The sequence below is a fragment of the Chamaea fasciata genome, unplaced genomic scaffold (genome assembly GCF_029207755.1).
Source record: "Chamaea fasciata isolate MVZ Bird 193981 ecotype frontalis unplaced genomic scaffold, bChaFas1.0.hap1 SCAF_2, whole genome shotgun sequence".
In the NCBI taxonomy this organism is placed as follows: domain Eukaryota; kingdom Metazoa; phylum Chordata; class Aves; order Passeriformes; family Sylviidae; genus Chamaea; species Chamaea fasciata.
The window spans coordinates 48,627,455-48,654,687 of NW_027094087.1; the positions used below are offsets into that span (position 1 = coordinate 48,627,455).

The 27,233-nt window shown below is 41.3% G+C and overlaps 1 protein-coding gene across 7 annotated transcripts in view; it reads right to left on the reverse strand.

The window, feature by feature from the left end:
- Positions 1 to 514: 514 nt before the first annotated feature.
- The window catches only part of STARD13 (StAR related lipid transfer domain containing 13), a 288,293-nt gene continuing 261,574 nt past the window's right edge, over positions 515 to 27,233 (reverse strand). For 6 of the 7 annotated variants that reach the window (XM_066175991.1, XM_066175992.1, XM_066175998.1 and 3 more), the window contains 11 exons: positions 26,596 to 26,659; positions 20,384 to 21,762; positions 19,097 to 19,270; positions 16,886 to 17,045; positions 12,677 to 12,875; positions 9,360 to 9,567; positions 8,351 to 8,465; positions 7,370 to 7,591; positions 5,255 to 5,472; positions 1,993 to 2,169; positions 515 to 1,327 (listed from right to left, as the gene is read on the reverse strand). In XM_066175991.1, the coding sequence (XP_066032088.1) occupies positions 1,210 to 1,327; positions 1,993 to 2,169; positions 5,255 to 5,472; positions 7,370 to 7,591; positions 8,351 to 8,465; positions 9,360 to 9,567; positions 12,677 to 12,875; positions 16,886 to 17,045; positions 19,097 to 19,270; positions 20,384 to 21,762; positions 26,596 to 26,659 (3,034 nt within the window). In that variant the 3' untranslated portion in view covers positions 515 to 1,209. Of the gene's footprint in view, positions 1,328 to 1,992; positions 2,170 to 5,254; positions 5,473 to 7,369; positions 7,592 to 8,350; positions 8,466 to 9,359; positions 9,568 to 12,144; positions 12,571 to 12,676; positions 12,876 to 16,885; positions 17,046 to 19,096; positions 19,271 to 20,383; positions 21,763 to 26,595; positions 26,660 to 27,233 lie in introns of those variants that run through there. The other variant, XM_066175997.1, reaches the window with a different exon arrangement.

Consider the following 27,233-nt stretch of genomic DNA (forward strand, 5'->3'; position numbering starts at 1 on the left):
GAGGTGGGATCATGCAGATCAGTGCAATATAAGATGAAAATGCTTGCTGTTACTATAAAAGCAACTTTTCCAAGAATAGCATTTATTTAGTCTTTTAAATCTCCAAGATGTGTTTAAAATCTTAAAAAAGCATAGTTATTTATATAGTAAGAATATTAAAAGGCATGGTGTTCATCTGCACGTCTTTGTGTCCACTGGATGTGGAAAACCTGCTTTGGATTAGCCATCTCGACAGGAGAAGGAAAGAACACAGAAACACTCAGAACCTAGACAAAATGCTTACAAAAATAATTAATTTACAGCTTAATAAATCACCAGTCTGTTTTCAGCCATCTCAGGACACACAGCATTACCTTGTGCTGTCTGAGGGATGAGCAGTTACCTGGAACACTGCACACAGTGAGGTTCTCTACTGACAGACACCAGTCATTAAGGCAACAGGTAAGTTTTCAACACCTTCTACTAAAAGTCACCATTCTGCAGCTGAACATAAATGGCCTCCACAATGTCTGTCTCAGATGCATCTCCATGTATTTTATTTGGTGAGACTGATTCCCTCCTCATTATTTTTAAATGCACTGTAACCTCCTTCTTCCTGTAATTCTTCCTACATCTATTTCTAGGTACCTTCTCATAGCACACACAAACACAAAAGGTATTTGAGAACAGGCGTTTGTTACCACACAAATTATGCCTGGTAGCGCTGTGGTAACAGCAAACACAGCTTATGTAGCAGTGACACACTAAGAAACAAGTGACAGATCCACTTAAGGTCCAACTGATGCAAGTGATTTGCACTGAGTTATATACAAAATAATTAATTTATACATATACATATATATAGATAGAATATAGATAAATATATACATACTGTACATTATTTATTTACAATTAAAATATGCTTCTTAGAAGCCTTTAAATACCAGAGTTATGTAACATACAAGTAATGGCAATAATCTGTTTTAAAGTAATAAAAGCTCTCTGAAGAAATGTTTAGTTCAATAATCAAAATTAATACAGAATGGATGTGGGGAAGGGGGAAAGGTGAAATCTTCAGAATAAAAGAACTTTCCTATCAAATTCCTTTTTCAGCTTTATATAGACCCAGGTCTGGTCAGATTTCTGCAGCTTAAATAAGACCTTTGCTTTCAGTATTCCTGTTCCCTGCCAGACCCTGATTTATGCTCACATGCTCCCAGGAACACTTCCTCAGATTTTTGTTTCTGGTCCCTCAGCAATCAGAGGTTGAAATGAGTTTCTGATCCTGGCAACCTCTGCTGCGCACAGATGTCCAAAGCCTTTGTTGTACCATTCTGGGGAATGTCCTCTGAAGAAATGAAAAGAGAATTATTGAGAAACTCAAATACTCAAGAAACATGCCCCACAGAAACATGCCTGCCATGCAGTTCCTGCTCCACACTGCCCACAGTGGTGGTGGAGATTCAAATACTTGTCTTTTTAAGTGCACTCTGAAGTTCTCCCTTGCAGTAATTAAATAAGCAGATTCTATTTCTAAAATCACACCCTAACAGTGGTAGACACTGAGTGGAGAGAAGACTGCAGGAAAACTCCAAAGCAGCAAAGCTACCCTAACCATGCCCTCTGTTGACGCTGTTGTACACCACAACGACACAAAGACTCCAACTTCAGAAGGCTGAAAATGACTCCTTTATTTTTGAGATGTGTCTCCCTTTTTATACTATTCTACACAGACCAATTCGATTGGTGAAACAAAGACAAACCTCTTCAATCACATTGGTCAGATCAGAGGGACATCAAGAAGTCCCTCCTAGGGAAAAAATGTAAACAAAGTTTACGGTTACCAAAACATGTCTCTTGTTTACAGAAAATTCCCAGGGAAAGGAATTTCAGAAAACCAAAACATCTCAGGCATGAACCAGGGCTACATTCTGTGCCCAGCATCTCCCCTCCACGAGCTTGAGGGTTTTGTCCTGCTGAATGGACATTACTTTGTGCAGGTGGGATACTTACTTTAGGTCAATCCTGCAGATGTGGGTCAGCCTGGCTTTTCCTGAGCCACAGGGCTCTATCAAGTACTGGGAGTCCATTACGATGGCTCGCACAGCTCCCATGAGAGGAGCCTCTTCATGCTCCACAGAGATGGCAACCAGCATGCACATCCCCTTGGGCAAATCTGTCCTCCACGTCCTGCAGGAATGGATGCAAGACGGAATCACATTAGCGATTAAACTTTTGGGCACATGAGTAAGAACCGGAATTGAAGTGACAGTTTGCTTGTCTGCCTATCCTTGTTGTCTGCAATGCCAGTGGACTGTCCTGGGAGTCCCTGGTGGAGTTTTGTGTTCCCCAGCGGGTAGTCTGACCCTGAGGTGGAATGGCCACGCATCTATGTGGCTCCAGGTGGAGAAGTTTTGCTTCTCCACAGGAGTATTTTGGAACCATCAGTATCCTAGGGCATGATAGAGCCTTTTGCAGTCAGACAGAAGTTTTGGAAAGGAGACAGACTGAGGATAAGCCATGCAGCAAAAGCTGAAACTGTGCATTGCACCCATGCAGGCTCACAGAACAAGAAATGCAGTTCAGTACAGCAGAAATCCTCACTAATACCCAGAATATGTTTCAAGAGTGTCTGAATTAAAAACAAAATGGCCTTCAATTTCTTTCCTCTCCCAAGTTTCTAGCCTCTTACATGCTGGAGAGGTTTTCTATTAAGATACCTAGACTTTAATACTTTACTTTTTCTGTTGCTCTGCAAGCATTCTCTGTATACCTTTGTGTCTCACATCTTTCTCATCTGCCCTGAATCTCAGAGGATAGGTCTGTGCTCTTTCTATGCTCTAGGAAGAAATGAGAAATTCCCACTGTGCTGTGCAACATGCATCATCTTGCTGTGGATTGTCTGAGACAGGGATTATGCTTCCTTGGGAAGTATCATATTTTAGCAGGTAAGCTGCTTTCAAGGACTGTTGAAGTTTGGACTTCTGCAGATAATTTTAACATTCTGCATTTTTCCTACATGAAACTGAGCTGTTATTCAAGACACTGCAGGAAGATATTGACCAGAAGGTTTTACATGTGCCTGGGCATTTATAAAATTGTTGAGCTATCATGGCAGATGAAACATGGGAGAAGGAAATCACAGATGAGAAATGCTGAACCACCTCCTGTGAGCGCTTGCAGAGTGTTTAGATGTACCCACATCATTTTGGTAACCAGCCAGGACTACCTGGGCCATTTGGGAAGTGGAAAGTTCTCTATCCCAGAGATTTCAGAAGACTTGTTTCCTGTTCCCAGTCACAGGGATTTAGGCCACTTTCAGTAGTTCTTTAAAGTAGTAAAATCAGGCATACGGCACCTAACTCACCAAAATGCTGTCATACTTAATGAACATTAAACACTTGTTGATTCTTCAATAAAAGTGATGCCTGTGCGGGGCAGCTGAGAGCTGTGCCATATCCCAGGCATATGAAACATTTCCCCTCTCCTCCTACCATCAGAGTCTTCTCTAGGGAGCCTAATCCCCTTGTTATGGCTGTCACATTGGAAAAAAAGGGAACAACTCAGTTGATCTTTTCACAGCCCAAAGTTTCACTGAGAAGGGGAAAATTGCCATCTGTTAAAATATATTTATTCATGTCCCGAGAGGTGTATTATAATTTCACTGTTCACTTCCCACCAATCATAAGGTATCAATTTGACTGTGGTGTTGCTGGCTAACCTTGCTCTAGACTTAATGATATCAATCAAAAGAGATAAACAACAGAATCTGACAGATCTGCCTGGTGGCTGTTTTCAGCCCTTAAGAACACACCAGGATTCATTTTTATGATATGTATTTCAGTCCTTGGGGGTCATTCTGCCTGGGTTAGTGACAAGAATGAGAACTCAATAGCAGGATTTTCCTTTAACTGATGTGACTGCACAGCAGGTCTTTAAAGAACATAAACCACCACGAAACCTAATAGTGAACTAAGTGGCAAATGAGAGGACCAAATTACGGTCATCAAAACCTCCCCGCCGCTTTTCTCGGTGCCATGCAAAGGCCCAAATTTATCACTGGTTCAAGCTAATGACATTACATAAGAAGATTATTTACAAAATAATGATAGATATATAATTATATAAAATATATAATATATATTTGATTATAAAATAGTTAATTTAGCCCAGTATACTGTGGGAAGGCAAAGAAAATAGAGTAATGGGAGCATCGGTTACAGAAAGCATTTTTTAAATCTTCCCCTAAGAGTTCCAATAATTCTTCCCTTAAACCAACAATATCTGCATGTTGTCATCCTTTAAGAGACTACTAAAGTTCATAAAAGGGATGTACTTTCATAATTATATTTTATTTGGCTCATATTTTTCCTTCAATCTTCATTCCCTTTAATACAATTCTGACTCCCTGGACTACTTCCTTTGTCAAAACTGCTTTGTATTTCTCAGTCACATCATTTCAAGCATAAAAAGCAGGGACCAAAAATGGGAATGCACAAAATCATCCTGAAATAAATAACTGTAGGACTGACCCTGTAAATGAAATATGTCAGCAGCTCCACAATAGTTCCTAGCAAGCAAAGGACGGGATTTCAAAGGCAGAAGGTGCGTAAGAGGGTTTTTTGGTTTTTTGGGGTTTTTTTACTGTTCTATACAGGCAGGTAGACAATGGCAGAACTGGGATTGAATGCAGAATATTGATACACAGCTATACATTTATTTGAGACAAGTCATCCCCTGGAAGAGAAAATATGAATCTACTGCCTCTTTCTGTTCATTTCCACACTAGGATTTTTATGGATCAGCACTTATTCATTTACAAAGACTCCAACTGAAAATTTAAGATAATAACTTATGTAGACACTGTATAACAGCCTTAGCTTAAAAGCACCACTATCTTCTCTTCTAAACATTTGGCTCTTAAACATCAAACATTCCCCAGAGAACAGCAAAAGCAGTGTAAAAAACAACTGGGTTCTATTTGCACTGTTTTGACAACAAACAAAGCTAAGAGAGAAGAGCAGCTATTATCAGACATCTGTTCTGGGGAAGAAATGATATTTATGGCCTCAGGAGTATGTGCTGCTCAAATTACATCAGAGAAAAGGTCAGCATGCTCTAGGTGTATGACTAATTCAGTTTGAGAAATCAACACTGCTGCCGAGAAGTAGAGTTCCTGGAGAGCAATTACACAGATGTGAAGGCTGAGAGAAGTCCAGATCTTCCTTTATGCGCTGCAGGAGGCAAAGGTACCAGAGAACCACCCTCAGCTTACCTGAGAACGACGAAGTCTCGGACAGGGTGAGGAGCCATGCTGTTCAAAACATACTGGTAAACTTCCGTCTGCTTGTCCAGGCTCTCCACTACCTTCCACTGCAAGAAGTCCTCATCCCAGAGGTGACGTTCTCTCAGCACTCGGTTCAGGACAACTGATGGGGGGGCTTCAACTTCAACTGAGGCTTTCCAGAGCCTTAGTGGGTTCCCATCCCCAACCTGAAGTGACCAAGAACACAAACCCTGATAATTTATATGCCTATGTTCAGATGATAACTGAGGACAAAATCTCAATGTAGGTGCCTGACTTCAGCTTAAGAGCATTCATATTTCCCTGCTAATCATTACTATTATTGCTATTGCTGCTGCTCTACTAATCGTGGACGGAAATCTGATTCATTACTCTGCTCTCACAACAGAATATGTCTGGACCAGTTCCCATAGTGCCAGTGAAGTTCTGCATTACTTCTGGTGTGACAGACACTTTTCCAAGTCCAAACATCCTAAGTGCAATGATGAATATGTGTCTGCAGCAGTAAAAAGAGACGAGAGACTGAAACCCTGGGCTGAAATAAAGCAACTACCTTTGGCAATCTTATAGACTACCTGGGACTGAGGGTGCATTAACCCTTCTGGTTAATTCTAGGGGAGCAGAACGTACATTTGATTCAGTGTCAGGTACACAGATGTTTGCTCCTCAAAATAGCTGCAAGGGACGTATTGCAAGAGCACAGACTGATTGCTAACTCTTCCTTGCTCACAGATCCTGTTTCTTGAAACACCTTCACAGCTTACAGAAAGGGGAGCAGAAAGTGCTGGGCTATGCACAATGTGAATATCCTAGATTGCACACATACAGCTTTTCTGCATGGTTTTAGGGGTCCTATTTCAGGCAGGAGACAAATTGACTGTAATCACTGGATATTTCAAGCCCTGCTTCTCTAACCCTTCCCTACCCTACTGTTCTCATATACCAATGTGAGTACTTCAGAAACCTCTAGTACCTCCCACAGACCCAGGATTGTTCCCCCAGAAACCCACCTTCCACACCTCCCACCTTAAATTATTTCATGTTGTTGTAATTATTTCTCCCCAACGCTTTCAGTTCCCCATTTCCCCTGCCCTGGAGCCCCAGACTCCCAGTCCCCTCTGTAGTCTCACAAGTCCTTGACCACCAGCTGTACAGGCCTCTATTCTGCCTCTCCCATATCCTGCTCTCACCTGAGCCCTGTTACTCTGTCCCCAACCTCCTACAGACCCTCCCTGGAGAGGTCACTCACAGAAGCTGGCTACAAACCACAGTAACTGCAATTTCTTTGCCCTGACAGAAGGGTTGCACTTTCCCAAGCTGGGGTAATGCTGCCTCCTGCCCCTTTGCCATCCAGATTTCATATTCCTCCCAGTGCTCTTCTCCTGCCTAACCCTAATCCATTCCTTCCTCCTGCTAGCTGCTGCTGGTTTGGAGACCTCTGCTTTGCTGTTGCATTTCCAGCAGCCTCTGAGAACTCCACTCTCTGCAAGGACTCTGCAGCACCCTCTGCCTCACTGCAGTGATCTGGCTTTCCCTCAAGAAGTGATGGAGCCAAAAACAAATTCAGAAATTTTAATAAAAAGCTGCAGTATCAAAAATCCACATGAAAAATGGACAAAAAGGATCAGGGGTAAAACTGATCTGCTTAAAAAAGCATAGGTGAGCCTGAAGAAGTTTTGTAATTACCTATATTCTAGCTGTGTTCTCCAAACTGCTAGCAAACATCAAGAAATGGTCAGAAACTTTTCATGTCCCCCAGTGAAAGAGCTTGTCCTGGTAATGTTCTCTTTTGTTTAACATCTCAGCTCACTCTCTGGTTGTGTTGTTAGCTGTATCACTTACTTGATCTATTTTAGAGACCCCAGCTTGCTCTGTGTGCCTTTTTCTGGAATCTCATACTTGAATCACTACTATGTTACATTTTTAACTGCTTTTAGTAATCTTTTTGAAAAAAATAATAAAAAAGGAGTTCCTTTCCAGAAAGAAGGGTGTGAGTTTTGCCATGCAACATGCCAGGGTGCCCCATAACTGAGGTGCATTTTGCTTTGGTTTCTTTACTGCTTCTTTCATGTCTCCCCAAATTACCTTTTTGTAGGCGAGTTCTGTGTTCTCTACACTGGAACATGTGACCCATCCTTTGAATTTCTCTTTTGCTTCTTTCTGGAGATTCTGCATGAGAGTTTCCAGGTACATCTGATAGCTCCCTCCTTCCTCATCCACTTGTTTCCCAAGCTCGTCCAGGGTAGGAGAATGCACTTCTGCATCAACATAGGAGTTTCGGGATTGGGTGATCATCTCATGTGGGACCTGTACCACAGAAGGGAGGGAAAACACACAGGGAAAATCTCCTGCTGAGAACTTTTCCTTAAGACAGTATGTTTCTAGGCTGATGGACCATTCAGCATCCAACTGCATGAACCTACAATCTGTAAAATGCACACCAATTTCTGTCTTTAGGCAAGATGAAACATCAAAGTAGTCTAATGAAACAGCCCATGGCTCACAACGGCTCAACTCATGCAGAATCATATTAGACTGATCAACTGGATGTCAATACACCACTGTTACTCCCTTAGCCCTCAGAAATACTGCCTTGTGCTTCTGGGGAAAGAAGATATGAGCATTTGCTGTCCTCCAGCTGCAGTGTAAGTAGCTGCAGGAATGACTGCAGCTCTCTATGTGATTTTTACTTTATTGCATGACACACAGAAATAAAGTGCATAAGCAATTATTTTTAAGATGAATCAGTTTTAATTGAGGCCTTAAAATCGTTGTCATAAAATTTTACACTAGCAGATTTTTAATTTTAATTAGACTAAAATTTCCTAATCCAGTGGTTTGGGTTGAAAACTGTCACAGAATAATTACCCTGCATCTTTTCAATACTAAAAGGGAACCACCATAAAGAAATGAGATAAATAAACTTTGGATGAAGCAAGTTTACAAATAAGTGAGGCACCAATCTCTGAGCTGACACAAGACAGAAAATATAAGCATAAACATAAATACTTCAAAGGGTGCTGCATTATGTGGCCATGAATAATGCTGTTTGAGTCTCTCACTCACCTCAAAAAGTTTGTTGCATTCCATTATCATGTGAGCAAGTCCCTGAGTAGCTGCCAGGTTTTCACTGAGGTCCTTCTGATCTGGCTTCCCTGTTGCATATTTTTTCTGTATTACTCTGTAATAGAATTCAGTATCTCAGGTAAAGAGCAGAATCTTTTTAATATGAAAGCAAAAAGCAGGAGGAAACTCCCAACATCAGAGAGAAACCCCCCCCCCCCCCCATCTTTCGTTTCTGTTTATCACCAAGACTGCTCAAACTGTTAAGCCTTTTTAAAAGGAAAAATGTTTACCTAAAATATTGCTCAGGCAAAGGTAAAAGCAGGAAAGGTTATGCATATCCTGCATGATGTGTTGTACATTTTGAAATGGATTTTTAACAGACATGATGTAAAGTGGTTTACATTGTTACTGCTTAAAGCCCTTGTTCAGACACGGGTTATATGTGTACTTGACCAGGAATCTCAGTGTTTTCTGAACCAGATGGGAGGGAAAAAGTCAAGTGGCACTGCTAATGTTTAGCCGGGCTATGCCCTGTTTAGTCTACACTCACCATGTTACAATTTAAATGTGGCCTGAAATAAACCCTGTTTCCCGAATGGCAGAATGTAGACAGTAAACTGAAAGTGAAAAAAAACCAGTCATTGAAAATCTACATATCAACATCCTTTAAAACATGGTTAATCTTTGACTTCAACCAGAGCAAAATAAACCCCTTTTCCTTTACAGAAGTCAACATTAGTCATGCAAAACTCACTAGTGCCCCATTGAAAATTCCACATGGAAAGCAGGCACCGCATATTCACAACAGACAACCAGAAATGCTTGCTGGGCTTGTGAAAACAAGTGTGCTTCTGGCTCTGTAGCAGGGGTTTTCCCCTCTTACTGAAGCCATGCCCTGTTGAATGTGTGCTGGAAAGCAGATGGTTTGGAAAATTTTGTCCTGCATACCACTGAAAGCATCACTCCATATTCAGGATGTGACTATTTATAATGCTGAGAAGAAACATACCTCGGTGAGCTTTCTTTCTTCACTATATTGAGATGGAAGAGGGAAGGGGCCAGACAAACAGCGATGTTCATGGGAGTCATCTGATTTTCCTCCACGGAGGTGACGTCGCTGAGGAAGCAGAGCAGAGTCTGCAGAACCTCCCTGTTCTCGTCGGCCATGAGCATGATGGCCGCCTGCACCGCCTGCAGCCGCTGCTCCTTGGGGACATCTGGGAAGGAGCAAGTGACGTTCAGGGCATCAGTTGTAAGATCAGACGAGGAGCAGGAAAGATAAAGTTACCCCGGACATTCACAGGCCCCTCAGTGTTCAAAAACCGCGCAGATGTGGTGCTCAGGGACGTAGTTCAATGGTGGGCCTGGCAGTGTTGGGTTAATGGTTGACTCACAGAGGTCTTTCCCGACCTTGGCGATGGCTTTGTGAAGAGGCAGATGACAGGAGACCAAAGGGAAAAGATCAGCTGGCTTCTGGAGAGCTAGGTTTTGCTCCTCCACAAAGCATAGCTTCCCTCACCAGTGTTTGGCATTTCTCTGTTTTTTTGAAGGAAGGGCTGCTCCCAAGAAAAACATTGGACTTCATTTGAAATTTAGGAAGGGAGAATAGTACTCAGTACTCATAGCTTTAAATAGTATTTTTCAGGTTTTCTTTGTACCCTGGCAAGACAGAAGTTTAAAAGTCTTAGTGAAGCTTTGGGAACACGTACATTTGTGTCCTAAACCTTAAAAGAGTTTAAGGAAAGAAGTAATGGATATGCTTAAATAGCACCTCAGACAGATTCATTTCTAAAACTACCCTAAGTTCTCTCAGTTTGGACTTCGAGTCCTCCTCTGGGTATTACATACTCGAATGGAAGAAGAACAAAAGCAGATTTACAGTAGAGGGAACAGCCAGCTTTTAAGATTTGACTGCTAGCCTTGTACAAGCACTTTATTTTAAAAGCTTTCAGACATGAATGACAAAATGAACACAGTTCAATACTTCTAAAGTTTCTGAAAGCAGCAAGGCCAGGTTTTTCTGAGAAGTCAGAGGAGCCTTTGCTAAATCTTTTTTCTGCAATGTGTCTTTTCTTCCCACAACACCTCCTGGTAATCCCTCCCTCCCCTTTACTGTTGCTCTGATGGGTCTAGTACACGAAGCAGAAGACCAGCCAGTGCTTCAAGTTACAGGTAAACATTAAACAACTGGGAGTTTTAGGAAAATGGAGAAAGTTTCACCTATGCTATGCCATATAGACTACTACACTAGTCATCCCAAATCCTATGTGTTACAGCAATTCAAGCCATTTTGGATCTATGAAAAAGGTCTTGGATATATGAAAAATATCTTCAGTGAGTTCCAGAAAATCAGAAATCCCCTGCCAATACACTAGGAGAGGAAAAATCCTTCCTAACTTCACATTAACAATTTGTTAAGCAGAACAAAGGACAAGAAGAAGTCTCAGCTACAGATTAGTTTAATTGCAGATATTACGAAATACAATTGGTATCCCAGAAATTTTCAACATTTTTTTTTTCTGTGAAAGGAGTTTTGTCAGTACTGTCTGAAACAGAAAAATATATTTGTTTTTGGTGACATGGAAAAAACCCCCTGCTACTCATTCTTAATCCAAACAATATTTTCTGCCCATCTTTTCTTGTTCCTGCCTTGGTTTAAAGAGACTCATCTTCAAGTCTTTCTGAAATCCTTTAACTCCCAATGCACCTTGAGAACATCTTTCCTAGCTCATTTTTTCCCCTTCTGATCAGTGTAAGAGAAATTCTTCAGACTTCCCACTGCAGCACCATGCAGACATTACAGTGTCAGCCCATGGCTCTTTTTACATTTTTTGTTGGCTGGTATCACTGTTTCCCCATTCAGCCTCATGTCTTGGAAAAGGGGAGCCCTTCTGACTACAGATCTGCTTAAGCTGATACCACTGGGATCTGCCATGTCTCTCTTCCTGTAGCAAGAGGGTAATTTACTTGCAGCCCCTTCTGTGCAAAGATAGGACAACCCCAATTTTCATGAAGCAGTAGTTTAAAGGTGATTTGTTTCCAAGGGCATGTAGAACATATCCTTGTAGTCGATAATCTTCTCCTTGGCCACCTTCCCATGGAAATGATTGTGACTGTCATTTTATTAGCAGCCAGAATTCCTGTTGCTTTTTTCTGAACAAGCTTATTAAAGTGTGTGCAGGCAGACAACTTGTGAGCAGGAAAGAGGAAGGGGAAATGATGGTCAAGGGCTAGGCACCAACTCTTGCAGTAACTTAGACATCACGTACAGCCAAACCCACTGAATTTATTTGCAGTGCTGTCTCTCACATGCAGAATCCCAGCATTCTCTACCAGCTACAGACACTGTGATGGTAAATTCATTAGTGACTGTGTGCCACAGACGGATTTTTACAGTAAAGGGAAGCAACGGAAGTATCTGAGATTCTTAAGCACTGGGATTATGCAGTGCTTTAAAATGGCTTTCTATTGTTTTGGCAGCAGAAACGTCTGCAAGTGAAAAGACTAGACACACATCTCTTTAGTGCTTCCAATTATTTGGCTTAGGCTGGCTGCATCTGCCAAAGTGCTGGCTTACTGGCCCTCATAATGGACATTGTCAGGAAAAAAACTCTAATTCCTCTGACTGTTCAGAGTTTTCCTCACTGTTTGTTCCTCCCTCAATCTGGAGAAGAGATACACAGTCATCTCCTGATTCACAGGAACTGTCATTATTCTGATGAATCTGAGTCTCAGATTTTTCTGAAGATTTCTTATGCTGGAAAGAAAAGAAGAAATCCCCTGGTTTCTTTCTATCTCTGTGAGTTCTTTACATGGAGTTTATGATCTATATGAAGGCAGCTTGCTTTTTGCAAATTCATTTTATTGACTATAATGAAAAAAAGAAATAATCAAAAGCCACAGCAAGGAAGGGGACTACAGAGACACATGTTCTCATGGTCAAGTACCACTTCTCCATGCCCAGAAGACTCACTTATATTGAGATATAAGTGCATTAAATGGGTTCAGAGTTTAAAGAAATCTGACAAAAATAGGAGTCTTCATGCTTTTTATATCCAGCAGCCTGTTCTTCTGTCTTCTTTCTGATTGTGAGGCTCGTATAAACATTGTCTTTCCATTAAATTTGACACTGAAATGTTCAGGTGGTTCTAAAGACCTCTTAGTGAAAGATTTTGAGGGCAGAGGAGTTTTTTATATCTCAAAGGCCAGCAGAAAGAAACCTATACAGAGTTAACATGCCAAAATTATTTACAGTATATTTCTATATAATATACAACAATTTCTAATTGGTTGTAATGATAGAAATCTGTAGAAATATCAACTTACATTGATAGATGTGCAGGAAAGTCTCTCCTAGTTTACTTGTGAGGAGAGGTTCTGGCAAGTCCCTGAAAAATTGCTTGACCATGTCAGCCACATCATATGCTGACTGGTCCTCATAGCTGACGTTTTCTGGGGAGCTCTCATTCATCTGACGCAGGGCCTGGATTCGGGATTTCACTCCAGATTTCCGAAACAGACCCACCTGAAAATGTACCATATTAAGCTGGGTAAAAGGGAAAATGGCACTTGAAGAATATATATGTGTTATATACATTTATATATGGGGACTTTGATCATGACCAAAGCTTGGGTTGCTTATTTCACTCTAGGCAAGAAGGAGGAAAATGTGCAAGTGCAATTGATGGTCCCAGAAGTCTCGCACGCAAGCACAGGCTCTCACAGCAGGATTGCAGGGGTTAATAATGCTGCTGCTCTCAGTCCCATCCTAGAGAGAGGGCTCAGAGTGCCTCGTGGTTTCTCTGCTGCCTGAGAAGTTTAAGCAAGATGCTCTGCTGATATAAATCAGCCTGGCTTGCTTGACTTGGATGACTGTCTGTTGATTTACTCCAGCTGAGAATCTGGCCCCTCATGTTTATTTGGGTATGTATTTTGAAGACTAACATGAAAATATTATGCTTAGCTAAGTAATAAATGCTGTGGCAAAAGATTAGTACCTCCTGGTAGAGCTTTAAAATCAAGATGAAATCTATTTTTTCCCTTTCGTGCTCTCTGCTTCCATGAGTTCTCCCAAATCCCACTGAATAGTCCAGTTCGAAAGTGGGGGCCACAGAGGGATTACTTGTGTGTGTCACTAAGATTCACTTTTATCCTGTTTGCTTTCTGTTTTGAAAGGAAGTGGTAATTCTTCAAATGATGCCTTCGAGGCAGGGCTGCCCTTTCTTGTCCTTCTCCACCCGTGGAATTCCCCCTGGGGTAAATTCCTGGGCCTCAGCTATATTATTTATTCCCACTTGAGTTTACAGTGCTTCATTTGGGAAGTGTTAACACTGTTTCCCTTCAGTTTTGCAGAGAAAAACGTGAAACATTGAGAGAGACCTATGGGAAAGGCACATTTCCAGCTGGGAATTATATACCCTTGTTCTTCTGTGACTGCTGTCTCGCTGGTGATCCGTGCAGCTTCCTGTATGGCACAGTCAACAAACAGCAAAGGCAAGGGAATAATGCCTTCTGGCCTTCTCTCCCCTACTTCCTTACTTTTCTGCTGTAAGAAGCAGCACAGAGTTCACAGAGGACCCTCCTCTCTCTAGAACACCTCCCATGCTCCCCCAGAGGGTATTTAGGACTTTGGTTAACTTGCACATTAATGGCACTAATTACACAGATCGCAGCTCTGTGAGGGGGTATATTTATTTAATTACTTATATGGAGATAATCTGCTGCACCAGACTGGCTGTGAGGCAGCTCTGATATGTCTTCTTATTGATGAATTTAGTGTCACTTGAGAGCTAAATTTATGTACAGGAAGTAGAGAACTGGAGTGTGCCCTGAGTTCTGTATTTATGATCCCAAGTGAAGTTCTGCTCTTCTTCCTGTCAAGAGCATATAAGAAAGACCATCCAGCTCTTTTCATCTGGTTTTCCCTTTTCCTTTCTCTTCTTCTTTTTAGATGCCTTTTCCTCTTAGAAATATGTGCTGAAGATGAAGAAGACAAACTTGCTAATTCTGTCCAAAAAATAAAGTTTTGGCCTGCAGTAGATAAATGTTAGAGCAGAAGCTCACTTCTCTCCTTTTGTTGGAAAGTGTCCTTGCTAGTATAAACAACCATTTAAAACTTCCAGCTAAGTCTGATTTGAGAGGTCAGATGTCAAATCTTACCCATGCAAGCTCCTGCTGCACACCATTCTACTACTCTCAATCTCTGTTTAAAGACATTTATTCAAACTCCTATTTCCTTTTTTTTTTTTTGTATTAATGGAAAAAATTAATAATTAATCAAAAGAGTTCTTCACTCAACAGAAAAAGATGTTTTAGGCTCTGTTATGCATTATTACAGACTTATTCCGTAAATAAAAAGGGACTAAAAATCCAGAGGTTAGTCTGCCCCAATCTCTTTACTGTCCTCAAGCTGTGTGGATCATCTTCCCTACAAGCAGCCATATGATGCATGACCAAAATAAAGATGCAGTTGGAAAAGTCAAAACAGTTTCTATTTCACAAAGGGAAACTGAATTACATATCCTACAAGTAACTGTGGGGCTCCTCATGCCAGTTCAGGGATTTCAGTGGCAGGAGCCAGACCTTGCAATGGTTTAGAGAAACCTCAACTTTACCAAGTGTGTGCAGTACAAGCTCTGATGCCTGTTAGGAACTCTAGCCCACTTTCTGCAGTGCACAGAAGAGACACCTAAGCAAGATGCTGAGGAAGACTGGAGGCTGCCCAGGTCTCTGTCCAGGCATCAGGAGACTTTGAATTAAATGGGGACAAAGGGAGAAACTGTAAAGCAGAGAAGCTAAATTGCCTGGAGGGTTTTCGCCTGGAAAGGTTTTTGGTGAAGATATTTTAAAGGATCCCAATTTGTACTTCTCCTCCTTTTTTTTATTCAGTATTTTCCCAATTTTACTCCAAGAAGGAACCAAAGCTCAAATGAAATGGACCTTCAAAGAGCTCCAATGCTTCCCAGCCCATAAACACAAATGGAGCAGATAGCTGTCTGAGACTTCCAACACCTTTTAACTGCCTCAAATATCTCAAGAGCTTTTTCTTTCTCTTTTATACTCCTTTTTACATTCTCCCCAATTAATCCTCTCTCTTGTCTTTCTTCCTCTTGCTCTGCTTCTTAGCTGACAAGCCCATCCCCATCCTTACATCTCCCATTCCTCTTATTTGGGCATCTCCTCCTCTGATCTCATCCCTAATTCCAGGCTTGCTGCATCACTTTTCTTCCTACACTGGCTTTCCCAGCTCAGTACACAAACCCAGACGAGCACCGTGGCAACCGGGCATGTTAGCTCCTGAATATATCACTTCTACTTCTGCATCTTTCCCTTTCATCCTCTCTTAATAAATTTCTGACAAGCTGTTCATCCTGCCCCTCAGCTCGCGCACTACATATGGCTGGCAGAACTCATCTCACCCTCACTTTCGACACTGTGGAGTTAGATGTCAAGGTACGACCACTACAGGATTCCTTCATAGAGAGAACTGATAGGACCTGAGTCTTTCCCACTGGCTGCAAGGGGAAATGGTTGTGATTCACTGCAACGCCTTTAATTTTCAGATTTCAGTTTTGGGGAAGATGACTTGTCACCCAACAAAAAACCTGAACAGCAGCCAGAATGGTGATTAGAAAATGTGAAGATTCAGAAAGACTAATTCCACACTTTTCATGTGTTCAGAGCTAAGAAAGCAGCAAAGTCTGCAGAGAAAAGTGCTGGTTGCTTTTGAACTTACAACTATCTAAAGGCAGTTATGAAAGAGGTCATATGACATGAGGTCAATAACAGCAGAGGACTGAACATAAACAGCCAGGGGGTTTCTCCCAGTCCTATGTTCATAAAAATACACATCCTCATCCTTAGGGGAAGAACGGTAAAAATATGATTAGTATGTCCCTCTATAGCTAAAGGGAATAAAAAAAATCTGAAATACTTTGAGCATGAGGATGTCCCAGCTGGCTTGTTGTAGCTAAGAACACTATAAAAGGCAACATACCATAATGGCTTTGGCATTGAACCCCTGCTGACCTAACTATCTGGATATATCTGACTCTGTCAACAGAATACTTGGAATATTTTGCTGAGTTTGCTCTCTATTCTTGAACTTTTCTGTCTTTGCTAAGTAAATAAAACCTTTTGTACCATATCTTGTGAAATGGTGAATGCAGTTAACCCTCAATGGCAACAGTCAAACATAAGCAGTATAGATACATGTAGAAGTGGGGAGTCCTGATCTCTTCCCAGGCTTCATTCATACATGAAGATCTCAAAATATTCTTTGAAGTAGACTGTGGTATACAAATCAGTAGGACAGTTACAGCTACAAAATTTCAACAGATTAGCTGGAAACAAATCTCAAAATGGAAAACTTTTAGTATTGGCACCAATTATCAAATCACCAGAGGAGATTGAGGCCCAACATGAGAGATAATAATCTTCAAATAATCCTGGTACTTAGTACAAAAACACTCACTGCTGCTTGCTTAAAGTGGTTTTTCAGAAAAATCCAGCAAGTCCACGGAGTAAAGTTCCTACCTGGTCTAGACAGTTACTCCGTAGGTAGCGCAGGGCTTGTTGTATGCTCTGGGGCAGAGGCTGCCCTGTTCTCTGGACATGAACTATCAGGGGCACACCAAAGACATTCTTGTCCTTGTAGTCAGGGACTTTCATCCTCTTCATGAACTTTGGCACAGACCTGAAAATTGACATGAACAGGCTGCATGAAAAAATAAGGATATTTACACATTTTCTGAGTAACACTACTGACAGAAATTGGTAACCAGGGCTTTTTTAATAAAGATGATGAAATAATTTTTAATGAACAATGCACAGACACTTTACACTTTCCATAACTGATTAATTTCTTAAGGTCTATAAGTGGATGGCCTCTAAGGTATAGCATAACAATCATTTCTAATAAGAACCTTTTACTACACAGGTGGCATCCAGCCAAAGCCAACAAGGTTTAAAGCATCTTTTAGGGACTCACAGGAATGGCAGAGCAAATCTGAGTGGGGAGAGAAAAGGAGGTTCAGTCCTCTAGCATGCTGAATGATCTTTGTACTACCAGTTACATGATTTAGTATTTCTATTGACTAAAACTTCATATGAAGAAATGATGGTGGGAAATCCCTATGTGTCAGATTCTTCCCTTGTGTTACATGATTTATTCTAGTTGAGTAATTCAAGTGAAGATAGTGAGCTTGCTTTCTTCAAAAAATTGGTTGATGAAAATAAGAACCAACTGGATTCCCTTTTTGGAAGTCATGACCGCCATGGAATCAAAATAAAAAGGATGAGTATGACCTGAATGTGACTAAGAGTTTTGTCATCTGTGTGGGAAGAAGTAAAATCTCATTTTAAATTACCTACTGAAGAAGTACAGTGCGTGACTCTACAGCTATGTACAGTCTCTCTCTTAAAAACCCTTAGAGACTGATTATAAAAACTGAAGAAATATCTCTCAGGATGAAAACCTCGTACAAACAGCAGGACCTAGAATCTGCTCCATTCTAGTCGCTTATTTGAAGTTGGGTAAGGTGAGATTCATTTCAGTGCATATGTCAGCTAGCCACAGTAGCAGTGCACCAAAGGAGAGCAGTGAAATGGGGATTAATCTTACTGAATTTTAGTTCTCTTACAGAGATTTAGAAAGAGTCAGTAGTCTGGACTATCTCCCTACCCACTCTAGAGAGAGACACCCCCGGAGGGTCACCCAAACCCTCAGCCTTGGATTTAATGGGCTGCTTTGGGGTTGCATAACTTCTCCCTCCGACCACAAACAGCCAACCTGATTTTCTCAATTAGATTTGTAACAGATTACTCTTTTAACTTTTCCCAATAACTGATGTCAGTGAGGTGAATCTCACATGTATCTATTGTATCTGTTTTTCCATTTCTAAAGGAACACTTATCTTATGTAGCTTACAGATGAATTTAGTGGGATTTTGGGGAGGTGCCTTGAGCATGAAAATCACAATATAAATATCAAGTATACTGTATCTGAACTGGGTGCCTCAGTGTATTAGGGGAAGAGTCTGTCATCCTTTGGATTATTTCTCAGACACTTTTAAACTCTTATCCATGCCCATTTCTATTTCTTGTGTACCTCAATCTGTCGGGCCCACCAGGGTTTGTGTACCATGAAACATGCAGGTTTCTGTAGCCAGTTGCTACAGAAGGAGCCACATTGTGAGCATTCCCATCCATGTGTGCTTTCCCTCCATTGCCTGAATGACCAGGTAGCTCTCACAGCTGCCAGGGCTGCAAGCTCCCTCTGACACAGGTCCAAAGACTGCACCTTTGATTTCTAGAGAAAAGTCCTTTATCTATATATAACTATCCTAATCCTTCTTTTAAAGCACAAACAAAGCAATATCAAACACATGAAGCAGCAGCTGTTTCTTTTCGAATCACCAAATGAATTCTGGGTAGTACTTACTGTAAACTTTTTCTGCATTTTAGTCATTCTCTCCTACTCCTGTTTATTTTTCTGGAACTGTAGCATTGTTCACAAGGCCAGGGTAGTCTCTCTGTTACAGCTCAGGAATGAAGTCAGATTTCCAGGATCTATTTCTGATTTTGCCAATGAGCCACTAGGCATTAATGGATTAAAATGGAGTTTCAAATCCTACACTTGAAGTCAATGCTTCCTTCTATCTGCATTTACTTACTAACAGAGTACCAGAATTAGAATACACTATTTTTTTTCCGAAAAGTCTCCTTCCAGTTACCAGTGGTACTCACCAGGTCCAGCCATGTTTGTTTGACATAGAGTACTTTTCCATGATGGCAGTGAGACGAAGCAGAGAGAATTTTTGCAGTAGATTCAGCTGGGCTGCTGACTGGTTGCTGATATGAAGCGATGCAATGGAGCGGCTCAGGCGATGAGAGATTTGGAAACTATGCCATCGTAATTGCCTTTAGCAAAAGAAACAAGAGAAAAATCGGAGAACTGCTTTAGTTGGGCAGAAAAGATGGTGTTTTGTGAGATAGGGCTGGGCAATATATAAAACATACATAAACACATACGTGATGGCGTGTGGTGTGTCAACTGAAAGAAAATGTACGTTGGAGATAAAACAGTTTAGTCAATCTCTTTTATTTTGGAAATGCCCAGGTTTAGTCTTTTTAACATCAGATTCACAAGTGGGTGTGGGTCCTGCCTTACACTTGGTGAAGCAATGCTGTCTGCTTTGGTCTTTAGCCCACACACTTCCAACAGGATGTGGGAGATTTAGATACAAATGTTCTTTGCCTGACTCAGAATTGGTATTTGATGCCTAGTCCCTCACCTCCCAGGGGACTGCCGTGACCATTGAGGTATTTGGAAAAGAGGTTCTTCAAATATCTCTGTTATTAAATGCTGACGGATTTTTTAAAAAAGGATTAAACCTGTGTTACCTCAGCTAGAGCTATAGCCACCAGGCTATTGAACCAGTCACATCTTTTTACTCCAATGCACTTTCTCTATATACTGGATTCATCAGAAAAAAACCCCTTAATTTTATTTTTCTGCTTCACTAAATGTAAGTTCTGGCTCAAATCCTAAAAACTTTGGCACTGCTCATTTACTCAATAGTTTCCTCCAGTTCACTTTCACCTTTGTGGTGGTGGTGAGCAAGCACAGTTAGCAGCAAACCATGGCATGGCAGAGTCCTCTGTGAGGGTGTGACAAGACTGACAGCAGATCAGATAATACTAATATTATCAGAAATATCCATATCAGAAAATACTAGGTATGTTCTCCCTGCTTTTTCACTTACAAAGCCACTATATACAACAGTTTAGACCCACTAAACCTTTTGCCCAGGACCATTGGTACTTGGCTTAACAGGAGCTCATCACTCTGACTTAAAACAGGTCTGTAAACGATTAACAAAATTCCACTTTACAGTTTATTCCCCATCTTCGTTCAGGATGAGCACTACTGTAATGGTACCCTGTGCCTTCTGACTCCCAGGCTGAGAACCTCTGCTTCATTATATTGCATTTCACAGTCTGTGGATTTGTATGCAAAATTTTGCTACTTACCTGCTTGGCCTTGTAAGTGATGCTCCCACCCCAGAGTCTCTCCTGTCCCTAACACCAGTGGCTTCAGATTCATTCAGGGATGTTCCATCTCTGTCCATGTCGCTTGGGGTGGTCCGGCCATCAGACACAGAGTTTCCTTCAAAATCCAGAGTGATCTGTGTAGGCGACTGGAAAGGCAATGATGGGGATTCCCTGACTGACACATCACCAACTGGCAGACCTGGCAACACCTTCTTTGACCAGCCATCTACCACCTCCTGCAGTCCATTGACATGTTGCAAAACGTCATCTAACTGAGGGAAAAGGACATCTTTCTCTATGTCCAGGAGGTCCCCGGTACTAGCATACAAGTGGGAACCTGGCACATTGTCATAAATACTAATCCTGCTCTCTTTAGGACAGCAAGCCATCAGTCCGGATTCCTTTGGAGTGGAGCAGTTCTGCTTTCCCAAAGAGATGCTGCCTGTCCTCCAGTTTACACTGCTACTGTTGTCTGTAGGTGAGAGGCTTTCAATAGAAAGTGCCTTTGGGAAGGTCCCTGGTTTGTGATCCTTGGGAATGTGCACAACCAAGTTCTCTTGGGAATGAAATTCATTTTTGCGGTTTTGGTCCACCACTTGCCGTAAGGCTGTTCCTGCCAGAACATCCAGGTCCTCCAGGTACATCCCACCTCTCTTGTTTGCTTCATGGCATTTACGTTCCTTCAAACACGGCGTGCTCACCCCACTGCTGCTGTTTTCAGACTGACTGCTGTCACTGCTGGATTTGGCAGAAAAGGGAAGCCCTTGTTTGACTGAATCTTGCCCCAGATTCTGGAGATCGCCATTGACTATCTGTATGCAGTGCATGGCTTTCAAGGATTTTGGCTCAAACTGGAGAACCGGTCCACTGATCTCTAAAGGACCTGTTCTTCCTGAGCCTTTTAGTTTTCCATGCACAGCTTTTGCTTTTAGTGTCTCCATGCGTTTTAGAAAAGTTTTTGCTCTGGCTCGTGTTGGATTTTCATTCTTCAGGCCGTCCTTGGGGGACAGGGCTGTGTTTATTGCAGTGGAGTCCTGCAGCAGGGTGCTTTCCACATCATGATGGGTAGCGCAGTCGCAGGCCTTCCTGGCAGTGCTGGTGGTGCCAGACTGACTCCTGTTGTCACTGCCCCCACTGCTCTCGCTGTGAATCGATGAGACCTCAGGCTCACTCAGGTCTGTAAGGACACTCTCACTGCTTGTCGTGTTTTTCATTTTAATGTCCCCAGAAGAGCCATGTCTGTCGGATTGGTGAAGCAAAGCGCCAATGTCGTCCACCCGAGACCATCGTCTGCTGGTTCTTTGGAAAGTCCATTTATTACTGATAGCACAGAGGTCTTCTTCATCTGAATCTTCACTCTGGAAAAAAAAACAAGTGGCACATGTTAAAATTGTGTGCTTTAACTTGATATTTGAATTAACATGATTGGGCTGCTCTAGGTGAGCAACAGGCAACAAAGTCTCTCCGAACCAAGCTTATGGAAGACTGGTCATCAGTCCTTTCATAACACCCTCTTTCATTTAATTGTAAAGACCACAAACATCTTAACAAAAAAGGAATAAAAGCCTTCTCCATGTTAGGAGTCCCACTGATACCTCTTGGTTTCCATGGACTGCCTGTGCACTGAATTGTGTAGGGCTGATGCCCACAGTGACTGTTTAGGAAAAAAAAATGTTTTGAAAGGCCAAAGTAAAGGATTCCTGATTTGAAGGGGTGGTGTTAAGATACACATGTAAAGACAGGGAAGTAGCTGGTTACTACATCAATGTGAGCTATTTAAAAATCCAAGACAGCAAATACCTGGTGCTGCACGTAGTTTTGCAGTGAGAACTAAATAAACATCTATAAACTTCACAGGCCAGATACATCTAACAAGATTTATGTTTCAGGAACATAATTACAGATAAATAACCATGATGCTTAAGAGAACAATAAAAAAAAAAAATATTTGGCAGTATTGCTTAGGGTGTGTCTGAGTGCAGGCAAAGGAAAGGAGAGAAGGCAGCCATGGGCTGTGGGCAGGAGGAGCAGCCAGGCTCAGGCTGGGATTGGGCAGCATCTGCAGCAAAGGTGAGCTTTTCTACAGTGGGAACCAGTGTCTTCACTGCTGTCATCATCAGAGGCACCCCAAACTTGGTGACCTGAGCCTGCCCCACTGTCTCTGGCTTCCTCCAACCTCTCCCGAGGCAGCAGCAGCCCCACAGCCCTTCCTGGTTTCATCCATCAACCGGAGGTGTGCAGAGCTGTGCTTATGTTTAGGCAGCTCCAGGAGCTACTCTGCAATGCAGAGAACGTGTGCCTTGAAAAAGAATTTAGATAAAAACCTCACCCTATGACATTTTTCTCATCTGTTTGCTCATACAAAAAAGATACATCTTTAGCATGAAGCCCACTGTTGCTAATGAGCACCCTTTTCCTGACTTTGAACCAGAGTTATACTGCATTATTCTTGTGCATTTGTTTTAAAGCAGAACAAACTAACTTCACCTACATGACATCCAAACAGCTCTTCACATTCTTGGAAGCAGTATGAAGGCAGTAAAATATGACAGGCTGTCAGACTAAAATGAGGTGCTAAACCAGAAAGACTATTTTGGGACTGGAAAAATTCTCATTTTAAAAGTCTATTATTAGAAGTATTTTTATATGAAGTTTCGATGGTAAAGTTATCTCCAATCTCTGACTAAAGCTTTGCTGGCCTGTCTAATTGAAAAATGTAAACCAAATTTTACAAGAGCGCCCAAAACCTTAAATAATGTGAAACCTCAAAAGCTGGAGATTGGGATCAGTAGCGTGCCAGGTCTCACTGATGCCATAAACTTTTGCCAGTTTATCACTTCAAGTCAGCCAGATGTTTTAGATTATGTCCAAACCCTAAAATAAAATATAGCTGTGAAATTTTGGGTTTAGGCATTCTTCTTTCTTTTGTTAACGTTGAGGTGTGCAGTGCTCCTGTGAGTTTACAGGAATGAATGGAGATCCTCATTCTGTGGCTTGTTACAGAGAAAAATTGAGCATGTAGTGAAATATGAGGGAAGGGGCTAGAAAAGGCTAATATTGCTTTGGTCATTTTGTCTGCAGGAAAGAAATGGCATATCAGACAGCTCTACCTTTGTTTTAATTCCACAGCTTGCTGTATGCATATATGGACCAAAGGACTGCACAGCCTCAGGAACTTAAAAATCCATTTATTGTGGTCTTAGTAGTGCCACAAAGTGGATATTTTAAAACCGCAAGGGAACGTACTTTTAAATATTTAGCAGTGGTAATTATATCTACAAAGCATACCACTGCCGAAGCGTTGGTGGCATCAGCCAATAGGATAAACATATTTTTAAAATTTGTTCTACATTGCAATATGCCAAAGGGACCTTAAAGAAGATTCTTGGCTGACACAAATCCCTGTTGCTGCACTGACATTACTGTGTGAGCTGACAGGATTTAGCCTGTATTTTCTACAAGCTGGAATCGATTAAAGTAGCCAGAGTGGTAGAAACATTGCAAAAAACACTGAGAGCACAGAACAGAAGACAGAAATAAAAATAAATTCAGTGGTAAATATACTTTAAATCAAAAGTTTGTGGGTCTTTCTGTTTTTGCTTTGCTTGAATTTTTTTTGGTTTGTTTTTTTTTTGACAAAGCAGAGATGAATAGAAATGGATATTGGTAGTAAACAAGCTTTGCCTCTAACCACAGCAAAGACAGGATTACTTTCTACCCAAGAGTTACTTAGAAAATACAGAGGCTTTTCACTGTCAAAATTTTCAGCTCGATTAAATAAAGTCTTAGTTTTGGGTTCTTTTTAATAGATAAAGAAACACGCTTGTGTTTCATCAGAAGCAAAATCAGGCAAATATGAAATTAAATATCTGGATGCTGAAATACTGCCATGGTGACTCACTACAAATTCAGCTGCACTGTGAGTCCTATGACATACTGTGCTTTTCTTTTGATGAAATCAGTAGAAATTCTGGAAGCCACGAACATCCTGAATGACCCACTGTTCTTGTCAGACATCTGAGTGTCCTGACAAATGAAACTGTCCCCAAAAAAATGTTGAGAGCACTTAGCCCACCCACATGTCACCAACTAGGGGGACAACGGATCAGGAGAAGGTCTGAAAGCAATGATTCATCTGACACAGGCAGAGCAGACATTTTGGAGCAATGACTGTATATTTCTACTGACCTGGGGTGAAATCAAGTGCACGGCTTTGGAGCATATTCAAAAGTCCAGTTAATACCATTATGTTTGGGAAGATGAGAAGGGGCAAGTTTCTTGAGGAGTGATGGGTAACATTTGCCAAAGAGAAAGAGTTTTTGATTCACAGATTTGTCACAGCTGATTTAAAATAGTACAGCTTTTTGACTGATGGTGAACTTGCCTGAAATACAGAGGGATGCTAACAAAAGGCAAATAGTAGATTTATTTGCAGTGGAATTCTGCCACATTTTTCCAGCTGGGGGCAGGAATTCTCATAAATCGACAGCTGCAGAAGGCAGTTAATCCACAGGCTAATCTCTGTCTGTCCAAATCGCTTACGGACATATTTGCAACACATACATGAGGATTTCTGTTTGCATGTTGATGAAGCCAAGGGAAGACAGCAGCCCACAGTGGGAATGGTCTGGGCGGGAGAGTGGGCAGTGGGGAATGCTCATGCTGTGCTGGCTTTCACAGGAACCTTGCCTGGCAGCTTGCTTGGCCATATTTTGGTGAATCACTCAAGCAGTTCTGCTAGTCCTGTGCATACCTGTTATGCTGAAGCTCCAAAGCAGGCTGATTTTGCATTTCATTGCTCAGATCACCATAGAGACTATTAGGAAAGGCAGTATCTACAGCAAAAGATTTATTTAGTTCGGTGATCAAGTTCAGACCCATTTTCTGGCTTTTACACTTGCATTTACATTTCCTCCTGTCAGCAGGCTCTCCTCCCTCTTCTTCTCTCACCCACATTCTCTTCTACTTTCAGTTGCTGTGCATCTGTGGACTAAAATCTCATCCAACTCCTCTTTGTCTACATTTTCCTGTGCTCAGTTGCTTTGAGGCCTTGTGCAGGTATGGACCCAAAGAGCTTCTGTCCCCTTAAAATTGTACCAAGGAGGGCCATGTCTCTTCTACCACAAATTAATGGTCATCTTCAAGGAGAGTAGCTGAGGACTTCAGTCCATTAAGAACAGGGAGGAGTGGAGCAAAAAATTAATGAAAAACAAACAAAACAAAAAACCCAAACCAACTAACCAACCAAACAACAACAAAAAATCCTCCCTTTTTAATACAACATAAAACCCGAGACAAGAAAAACCCCTGATGCAGTGAAAAGAAGTCCCTGCAGCTCCAGGAAATGGACAAAATAGGAGCTAAAGAGGCTAGTACACAGAGAAACAAGCAGACTTGTGCCAAAGCAGGATATCTGGACATTAAGACCATCCTCTATTCAAGTTCCCTCAAACACTGAATAGAGTATGATGAGACTGAATTTGCAAAGACATCAAAAATGCAGCTCTTGGAGGCAGTTTTTAAAAAGCACCAGACAAACACTCCAGGAAGGAAAAACAGAAACCAAGATTTCTCAGAGCTGACAACTACCATTGTACAACACTCAAGGACTTTGGGGAATTTGTGACCAGAAAACCAAACGTTCAACAGTTAATGCTGGACATGTTACAAAACTCTCAAAATCAACAAGCTGTTTCTGCAGCCCTCACTGAAACCCTTTATGCTCAGATAATTCCCATGTTACCCAGGAGTTTGTAAGGATGACAGAGTTTATTTTCATATTCTTAACTGGGAAGAAGTCAGTACAAGAAACAAAGAAAATATGTTATTTTCATCTGAGCAGCTTCCATTTTTTCTGAGCAGGATTTTCCACTGTGTACTCATATGGCATTGGCCAACAAGCCAGTCTAATAAAGCTTTACTGTCTTTTCACCCACTAACTTTAATTTCACACATGTAGAGTTTAAGTACTGTGTGAGCTCTTCTAACACATGTACTAGTTACTCACAATTTCTATTCTATTTGTGATTTCAAGATTCAGCAATTCACATTATCATGCATCCAGATAATGGTGACATGTATGTTCAAAGTAAAAGAAATTTAACTTACTTTTAAGAGCATTATTGAATTAAAGGCTAAATTGGGGTGGTCTTATCACAAAAGCCAGGGTATATTTAATGAAGTTCCCTTACCTTTTTTCTTTGGAAGTTCACATCGAGTTTCATTGAGGCGCACTTGTTCAGTGTGTTCAGTCGTCTACAGGGCAAAGCAAATTCAAAAGATTAGCAGCCTCTGACTAAAGGGCATGATTTTTTTGCAAGTTCAAAACATTTCCTCTTATCTTACTGTAGGGTGCCAACCGCATATAACAGCTTCAGAAAGGATACTGCTCATCTATTCCAGCTATATGACCACTGCATGAAAAGGGACCCTTAGTTTCACTTTACTTGATAGCCAGGTTTGATAGATTGCTTTTTAATTCATGGACATTTCTGTTCTTAGCACAGGAAACAACTATAAACAAACACCTGTGATAGCTGGGGAAATGACAAGAGAAGGAGGTGAGTTGCCTTATACAGGACTGTAACATAATTGGTCTAAAATGGGGATTTCAAAGCACTGGTGAAAGACCAAACAAAAAAACAGCTGCAGTTCCTCAATTCTGGCAGTTGGCACCTCCTTTAAAAAGTTGATATAAAAAACTTCTAGCTTAAAAGTTTTTTCAAAGCAAATAGTTTCTTTTCTCCTATCTGTGGGTCTTATACATAGGTTAACACATCCAACATGTAAAAAGTCTAATATTTTTAAATAAATATTTTTAGCTATTTTT